Genomic DNA, 9,750 nt, shown 5'->3' with positions numbered 1-9,750 from the left:
AAACAATGGAAAATAAATATGTTAAATAAACTATACATAAATATACTGAAGTCATACAGGAACACATAAAATAATTAAATTATTATTTAAATATATTTTTCAAAAGCAATATTCACTTCTATAGGGGTAGAATATTTTGTGAACGCATCTTTAATTACAGCCTACAGTGTGCCTCAAATCACTCAAGACACACGCACGTATTATCGGCGAACTCTTCCAGTAGGGGGCGCTATTGTAATGAAGGGACCTACAGTTCAGAAGATTTACAGTTAAGAGTGCATTTACTAGCGCTTCTGTACAAGATCAGATTATTTGCTCGTCACGTCAAATACTTCATATCAGTGCATTTTGTTTTTCACCTGCGGCTTACAGCCGACACTGCACGAGAGCTCTTTTGGTTCCTAACTACAAGAATTATATCTGGTAGGAAACGCTTTATTCTCTATCTTGAGAAGTTATCGATGTCAGTGATTTTCTTAAATCATAACTTAATTCCTAAAAGTGTTATTTTTAAAGACGAAGGTGTACGCCTATGTATATAATATGAATTTATATTAGAAGTATTTTCCATGATTAAATGATAAAGAGCTGAAATTCTTATAGTTTGTTTCTTTTTTTAATATGCAAAGTTGCTCAGGTAGAAGATGCTAATGTTTACTAACGTTTTTATAGGCTAATTCTATATAAAAAAAAAACATATAATTGAACGCCTGTAATAGCCTATTGCGATCTAAAAATTACAAGCTGAGCGTGTGTATTTTTGAGTAGATTATGGGTGAAGTTCAAGGCGCCAAATTGTTTTAGAAAAATGGGTGTTGCTTTAACAACTAACTTTAAAAAAAATCGTTTTACTCGAACTATGAATATTTCCAGAGTATTAATGAAGCATCTGCTTGCTTTCCTGTTCAGGTACAAATATATAAGAGAGACGATGATTTTCGCACGGACAGTAGGCTGTGTTGTAAATCGCGTGAGTTCACGACTTAGACAGCGGTTTTATGCGTGTAGCGGTTTTGGAACGAGCCTGTGGCGCCCTAAAATGCTGTCTTGTTAGGCAGCTCATTAGGATTTGAGTCAATTAGGAGAACTAAACAAATGTGAATGACACCCCGTTTCACAGCAGCACGTCTGACTCTCCCCGTCACTTTTGAAGCAAGCTCAGAGAAAGAAAAGAAAATGCTCTCTTTTATATATGTGACAGCTGAAATCTTATGGATGTTACAAATATTGTAGTGCTTCTGTTAATTAGAAAACAGCCACTCATTATTATTTTATTTATTTTTCATTTAATTTCTAGCATGTCACTTATGATTTATTTATTTATTCAAGCAAAGACAGCATACTAAACATATAAAGGGACACAACAATTTTTGTTCCTCTTCAGTTTACATGGTTGGAAACCGCAGTGTTCTTTTCCATATCTGCACTGCCAGAGCAGCAATAATGGAATAGAGTATTAAGATGAAATCCAAGCAGGGTTTTGCTGGGTTGGGAAGTTGGGATTGAGTTAAATTACTTTTCACATTGTGTCCACCTCAGTTTATTAGGAAATCCCGAGAGGCAATGCAGTCTTATTTACAAAGCAAAGAGACGGTTGAAATGAGCAACAGATGCCTGGATTTTTCAAACCTCTGTGAACAACATCTTGGCCCCATTTAGTGTCTTTAATGGATTTCAAAGCCCTATTTTAGACTAGAATTAATTTTCAAATATGTTATCAAGGAATATTTGTGGTAAACATTGTGTTCTTAAATTAAGATGAGTATCCATTAATATCCATTTAGTGTCTTTTTGTGCAATGTGCACTGAAAAACAGCTAGTGAGGAAATTTGAAGATTTTTAAGATAATTCAATGCGCAGAAGAAGAAAAAAATGTTATAAAGGTTGTATTTGATTTAAACATCCTTGGATATTAAACATGCTATTTGCCACAGTAACTGTGTAGCTTTAAGTCTTTCTGTGATTTTCCCTACTTATTGCCGCGCACCACTTAAAATGTCTCATTTGAATAATTAAAGGCTTCTCATCCTGTATAATAATGTTCAGGAAGTCTCCTACATTCCTTACTAGAGCAAGTGTTATGGGAATAACTGTAAAGAGAGCAAATAGGAAGTCTGTGTCTGCATCATGTTATTTTAATATGTGACCCCCCCCCCCCCCCCCACCACCCCCCCCCCCCCCCCCCTTAGTGCACATCTGTGTGCCGCCTTACCAGTTTCGCCAGATGAAATGGACTGTTATTTAGTAATTAACAGACAGCTATGAAATCCTCTTAACAGTGATTGAGACTTGCTTTTTCCCTGCTGACTTCTGCAATCTTTTATTCCAGAGTGATCGATTGGTTGGATGCTTGGGGGGAAAAAAAATTAGCCTCTGGATTTCAATGCTATGCTTTTAATGGAAGGATACTGTTACAGAAGAAATAATGGGCTGCGGTCAGCAGATGAACATCATTATGCTGTTGAAGCCAAGAAAATTAAACAACATACTTAATAAGAGAAAAGAACATCAATAAATGCTGGAACTGTACAGTTTTTTTCATATAAAATCTTTTGAATATCAAACAGATTCTATTCTGCTTTTCTATTCTGCTCACCAATTTGATTTCAGCCAGTTTCTTCACATCTTGTATTTAAATTCTCACACCAAGAGGACGGATCATGCAAGAAAATGTGAGCTCCAGAATGGACACCCCCACAAACATCTCCCTGGTGGGGACCGGGGACTCTGTGTCTGAGTCCCTAGAGTATAAGATGGTATCTGTGTTCCTGGTGCTGCTGGTGTGTGGTGTGGGCATTGTGGGAAACATCATGGTCGTGCTGGTGGTTCTTACCACACGTCACATGCGTACACCCACCAACTGCTATCTGGTGAGCTTGGCCGTGGCGGACCTGATGGTCCTGGTGGCCGCGGGTCTGCCGAACATATCTGAGAGCTTGATGGCCACCTGGGTGTATGGGCATGCTGGGTGCCTGGGTATCACCTACTTTCAGTACCTTGGTATTAATGTGTCCTCCTGTTCGATTACAGCCTTCACTGTGGAGAGGTAAGACAGAAAAATAAACATAAAAATAAAAATAAATGGCTTAGAGCTGGATACAGAGTTTAAGAGTTTATAATATATATATATATAATATATATATAGTATATAATATGAAAATAAGTAAAAAAAAAATGCTCCACATATAATCTAATGAATATTGATAGTCTTTGTGGTTCGTTACTATGTGTTATGTATACAAACAAACTGACATTTTAATTTCTTTTTTCTATTTATTTATTTACTTACTTTTTGCCATGTAGAATTTCAGCATTTTAAATATCAATATTTAACACTCTGCTGGTGTTTTTTGAAGAGCAAAAATTTTACTAATATTTTTCTAATCTTACAAATGTATTGAGTTCATTGCAATGGTATGAAACTTGGTATTGTGGCACTTGCTATATGAATACAACAATAACAACAAAAGTGGACATAATTACAAAAGGCTTAATGATCATAAAAAACAGTCACCCATAGGATTGTTGTGGCCAAAAATGTCATAGGAAATAAATTAGAAAAAAAAATACAGAACAATTTTTTCGGGTAGAACCTACAAATCAGCCGTAATGATATATATAAATATATATCTAAATATATATCCAAATGTAAAACCAATTAAAAGTATTTATTTCTGAAAACACTCTTACAAACAAACAGGGAATACACAGCCCTTTTTCTTTATTTCTCCCACGAGATTGCACCATTCTGCCCTGCATTGAATTTTAAATAACTTGGCTCTGTTTTGTATCTTTTGAAAACAGCATTAAATTTCTGTTCTTAATATTTGTATGATTTTCTATAGAAATAAATGGTGTGTAATTTAGAGGGGAGTTTGTCTAGTACCATGAAATCCTTTCAAAAAAATTAAATTCCTTTCAAAATATTACTGGAACAAAAAATATAATCCATTATTTTCTTTAAAAATTTTATGCTTATTGTCTTTGGTCTTTCCTTAATTGAGAAATACTGGGTTAAATTTATTTCATTATATAATAAACATTAATATTTCTCTCGGTTCCACAGGTACATCGCTATTTGTCACCCAATGAGGGCACAAACGGTCTGTACGGTCTCCCGAGCCAAACGCATCATTGCCGGGGTGTGGGCTTTCACCTGTGTATACTGTATGCTCTGGCTGTTCCTGGTGGACATCCAGGTGAACCCTGATGGTCGTGTTCAGTGCGGCTACCGCGTCTCTCGAGACCTCTACCTGCCCATCTACCTGATCGACTTTGCCATCTTCTATGTGATCCCACTGCTTCTGGCCATCGCTCTTTACGGTCTCATCGCTCGAATCCTTTACCTGAATCCTCTGCCCCACCCACCAGACTCGGGTACCATAACCGCCCCCACTCTCAGGAGGAGCTGCAAAGAACCAGCGGACGCCAGTAAAGTGGGTCGTCAGGGACGCCCGAAGAGCATGCTTTCTTCCCGGAAACAGGTGTGTGTGTGTGTGTGCCTCTACAAAAGTTTGTGTTTAGACAATTAATTCCGCATTTTGATATCCACTGAGATAGCAGTCGAGGGCAAACGAGGGCAGTTCTTCCCTCCTGTACCGTGCGTTATGATTATTATCTCACATTTGTTTTTTGAAAGGTCAGTTATCTTTTTTATGGGAATGATGTTTCACTCTACTAAATGTCAGTTTGTGAGCAGAAGAGTGTGTCGATATTTTCCTGGTGTAGATTAAAATAGTATTTAAAGTAACACATTTAATTGGCAAAATTTGGATAATCAAGTCAATTCTTTTTTTATATATTTATTATTTAATATTATATTTGGTTACATCTTAAGTGCCAAATGCCTAGAATTTTGCACAAAATATAAGAAAAGAGACAATAAGTTATAGTTGCTTTTGGTGGCACTCATAAAACTTAAAATATCATCACAAAGAGCATATGCCAGTGTTTCATGCATGCAACAACTAACACAGAACAAGTTGTCACAAACAAATGACTCCTAAAGCCACCGAATGTTTTTGATGATTCAGTCAAAAGAATTCACAGTTTCGAATTTGCTTGCAAGTCAAAGGTTTGAATCAGTCACTCAATCAGAAGCCAGTATATGAATGATGAATGTCGGCTATGACTGTTACCTGTTTATTTATTGATTTATATGACAATGCATAATTAAAAATGCAGAATTTTGTGTAGTGAACAAGGTCCAATTGTATATTACATAACAAAAAGTTGGAATGTTGGATCCATTATCAACACATTTTACTGATAGCATCAAAATGGAAATAATTTATAATAAACATTTTCTAAGTGTAGTTGTTTTTTATCTGGAGTTCTGTATAAAGCACAATAATATCTCTGCGCACCTTCTTTTTGCAAATAAACACATACGGACACATATGGATACAGACCAAACATCTGAGCTCATTATTTATTATGTGAAAGAGTACCTCATGGCAGAATATCATCATAAGGCAGATCATCAGGATCTATTTCATCAGAAGAGAGGCATTAAGGGCCATCAGGGTACTGTTTTGGTCTACATTACCGTCACTGCATCAGCCACAGCTGTGTTGTGACTCTGGAATAATAGACTCTGTGATAGATTGTAGACATTAGAGATATGATCTATGCAGGCAGTGGGAACACAAAAGGCATCAAGTCAAACAAAGGCCAAGTATTTCAGAAGATCTTTTGCCCTGAATGAAGATAAATGTACACAATCACACAGTTGACAGTGACAGCTGCTTCATTCAGCTGCTTCCTTCCTTCTACTATACTATACTATACTATACTCTGCCATTCAAAAGTTTGGGATCAGTAAGATTTTCATGGCTGCATTATAATAACCCTGCCAAATAAACTTATACTTGTAGTTCTTATCACTTTAATGATAGTTCAGTGATATAGATTTAATGAATTTAATGATAGATTTGGAGCATCAAACAGATGAGAGTGGATAATATCATGAAGTTCAGATCACTGAGTGACCTAGCGGGCACGTATCCCTGCGTTTACCACAAGTGCACATATGTGTGTGCGGAGATGCTCATGTGCACCTCAGATCAAAATCTGAGATTCAAGAGGGCCCCACTTGAGCAGAACATTTGCATAATATGATTTGTGATGTTCACTCAAGTATGCTTAATACTCCTGGAGATTATGCTCTTTGAGGTTATAAGAGCGACTCCCTTTCTTCCGCTTTTGTACCTCAGTTATGGTGCACCTCCAGCTCTTTGATCACTTCATCTGCAAATTTCATAAAGTTCAATACGATTCGAGATGCCTGTGCCTCTGCAGTTGCTGAGTGAAGTTATCTCTCCTATGAATCTGAGAAAGTCATCACTACAGTAGAGGCGCCGCTTTATTTAACCTAATCATCAGTAGCAGCCGGCTTTGTTTGTGCTGTGTTAAGACCTTGTTTTCAATTGATAAGCAATCACAATAACCAGATTTTTCAAATGCATATTCAAATTGTCACTGCCAGTCATGCAGTCATTATCTCCTGCTTTGTTAATTAAAGGAGCTCCTCCCAGCCTCACACAGCTTCAATTATTTGCTTTGTTGTGCAGACAATTTTGTCATTATTATTGAAGGTCTCCGTCACCAGCTGACAGCTTCTCTAGCGACCCCCACCCCCCCCCCTCACCCCCCCCCCCCCTCCCCGACAATGAATACGCTCAAACCCAGAGGAGTCCCTGTGAATGTTAATGGAATGAATTTTAGTATGTATTTTTAGCTTGAAATGAGGCCCCCATGAGGCCCCCCCAAACCCCAATTTTTAGCTTGAAATGAGTGAGGACACACTAGGGAGGACTGCTTTGTTTTCTTTGACAGACAAAACATGGTGTGGATATATTTCAGCAGTGTCTGGCTGTTAACCGTCTCTGGGGACACAAAAATGATATTTGACTGATGTTTGATGGAAGATGTTTGAGCATGTCCCGTCTTGTCTCTCTCTGTCATTCTCTCTACCGCTCCCTCTGTTTGCATGCCATGGACTTCTTCATAATGCAACAATAATGTAAAATACAAGCGCAAGGTTGAGGGTTCGATTCCCCGGGAACACATGATAGGTAAAAATTGATAGCCTGAATGCACTGTAAGTCGCTTTGGATAAAAGCATCTGCTAAATGCATAAATTTATATTTATTTATAAATATGCATGCTTTAACAAGACATGGAACTGCTGCACTGTCAGTACACATATTATTTTCATTGATCGTGTACTTGTGTTTTTATGCCTTGAAAGCATAAATTTTTTTTTTTTTTTTATTGTTAATGTTATAGCTGATTTAAGCTATTAGCCCTATATTTAAATTTAAAGTCAAGAATAGACAGTAAAAAAAAACATTTGTAATAGAAATTTATATATATATATAATATATATATATATATAATATATATATATATATATATTACTTTTGAACATTAGTGTAAGTAGAATAAAACAAAACTAAACAGAATAGAAATGACTGAAGCACTGCTATCATCCTTGCACAAGATTAAATGAAGCTGTTTTAGTCTGTCGCAGTTTAAAAATGCACACAGCCTGTCAAAAGTCAGGATTATGTTGCTATATGAACACTGTGAATTGTTAGAAAAAAATATTCAAAAGATGAATGTTAAACTGGCACATTGAACATCTGTTCACAATGTTAACGGCATGAAAACATGTTAAAAAATAGTACAGTATGTGATCACGAGGAACATGCTTGCTGTTAGTGTTAGAACACTTAAAAGAAGTGTTCTGAATTAATATGAAAGCTTTGAGCATTCAGAAGGTAGTAAGAACTCATGTTTGAACTTTGAACCTAAGTCCATTGCTGTGTATGTGATTATATATGGAGAACCTCAAAGAGACACTTTTATCATTTCTCACCTCTTCAGGTCACTAAGATGCTTGCAGTGGTGGTTGTGCTCTTCGCCCTGCTGTGGATGCCATATAGGACCCTGGTTCTCATTAACTCCTTTGTGAGCACACCATACCTTGATGCCTGGTTCCTACTCTTCTGCAGAACCTGCATTTATGCCAACAGTGCAATCAACCCTGTCGTTTACAACCTGATGTCCCAAAAGTTTCGCTCAGCCTTCCGTGGACTGTACCGCTGCCATAGGAAAGACGTGCACCAGCGAACTCTCACAACGCTGCAAAGCGGATACAGCCTTGGAAGGGACCCCCGACTTTGCAGCAACACCAACGGCACACCTAAGAAAATCGGTTTAGTCACTCCTGAGCAGAAATCAAACAAAGGCATGGAGAAGCGCAAGGAAAATATGAACAAGCTAATTAGTGATGGTGTAAAAAATGAGACTGAGCCAAGCTTCAAGAGACATGCAATTGAAAACTGCAACATAGATGAATTGAAAAGCTCAGCTGACAAGGAGATACCTACAGTGGAGAACGTGGACATGAGCAAGATTAATGATAATGGGAAAATAATAGAGGAAAGTGATAATACAGCTCAGGATATTATCGCTGACATGAGCAACACAGAGGAGACACAGCCAGCCGCCGGTGAATTTAAATCTACTCTGGGAGAAGCTGAAACAGAATGACACAGAGTTTAAATCACCGCACTGTATAGATCATACCACTACATACTGTATATATTTCTTTGAAGTGGCAGGGTTGAACAGTAGAGCCTGGTTGTTCATTTGAAAACCAGATCTTGGAATTCGAAACTTGTATTTACAGGCGTCATCCTCATTCTCCAGTGGAAGTGGCAAGACTGGAGCCACTCTCTCCTCATAATTTACAAGTGGAACCATTTGGCTGTCAGCCGCAGCATCACATGCCCTAGTGTTAGAGCTCCAGCTGGGGCAGATTGATTTGTTACAAAACATTTTTTTTTTTTTAATATCATTTTGAAGAAACCTTTAACATCTCATGTTGCTGTTGCTTAAAAATATAGACTTAAAATTACACCGAAACAGCACCCATGAAAAAGTAAAACCACAAATGAGTCTTAAGGCTGAAATAACCAACACAACTTTTAAAATCTGAACTAATTTTAAAACGGGCATTTACAAAGTCACATAATTGCTGACTTTGTAAATGGTTACAGATAAACTGAACAACATATGCTAAATTACTTAGGTTCATATGCTACCAGACTTTCAAGACATTTTGAATAAAACAAACTCACGCAGAAACATTTGCCTCATTGCTAGGAGATGCATGACAAATATAAAACAATATGTGTTCTAAAATCAGCTCAAAATATCAAACATGTTTGATATCCTTCAATGGAACTATCACTGTCTGCAAGTCAGAGCAAAAATCTGGGAAAAAATAATGTAGTGTATTCCAGTGAGTTCAAACTGGGCTTTTGCTTCAAGTGATAGTACACTCAAAAAAAAAATATAATGTAGTGTATTCCAGTGTGCATTGTAAATATATCTTATTGTGAATGATTCATCCATGCATGCTTCTTTATTTTTATTTTACCTCATAATTTTTCATCAAAATGTCAAACTTGATCTTCCAGTGAAATGCCAGACTTCTCCAATCATTTACTCCACTTAAGCCCTGCCCCTTTCTTACAATCAGCTGCAAGCCCACATTCAGATCTGCCTTCATCCAATCAACAAACGATGAATAGAACCAAGTCCCCACCCAACAGTTTTTTCTTTTTTGATAATCTGTTTCACTCAGATACACGTCAGAATATGAAAGAAAAGACTTTTCATTACTTCCATTACATCACGTTACTATAGTCTTCTTTAAAAGAACCAAATTCTTTCAGT

At 37.0% G+C, this 9,750-nt stretch overlaps 1 protein-coding gene across 1 annotated transcript; it reads left to right on the top strand.

The window, feature by feature from the left end:
- Nucleotides 1-40: 40 nt before the first annotated feature.
- Nucleotides 41-8,566, top strand: LOC122148542 (thyrotropin-releasing hormone receptor-like). The gene is made up of 4 exons (XM_042774742.1): nt 41-423; nt 2,330-3,046; nt 4,067-4,484; nt 7,891-8,566. Exons 2-4 carry the CDS (start codon nt 2,661-2,663, stop codon nt 8,557-8,559), a joined length of 1,473 nt encoding a protein of 490 aa, XP_042630676.1. The 5' UTR covers nt 41-423; nt 2,330-2,660; the 3' UTR covers nt 8,560-8,566.
- Nucleotides 8,567-9,750: the final 1,184 nt, after the last annotated feature.

Source organism: Cyprinus carpio, chromosome A18 (assembly GCF_018340385.1).
Source record: "Cyprinus carpio isolate SPL01 chromosome A18, ASM1834038v1, whole genome shotgun sequence".
In the NCBI taxonomy this organism is placed as follows: Eukaryota; Metazoa; Chordata; class Actinopteri; order Cypriniformes; family Cyprinidae; genus Cyprinus; species Cyprinus carpio.
Note: the sequence above shows the minus strand (reverse complement) of the source record. Positions and strands in the feature narration are given on the sequence as shown.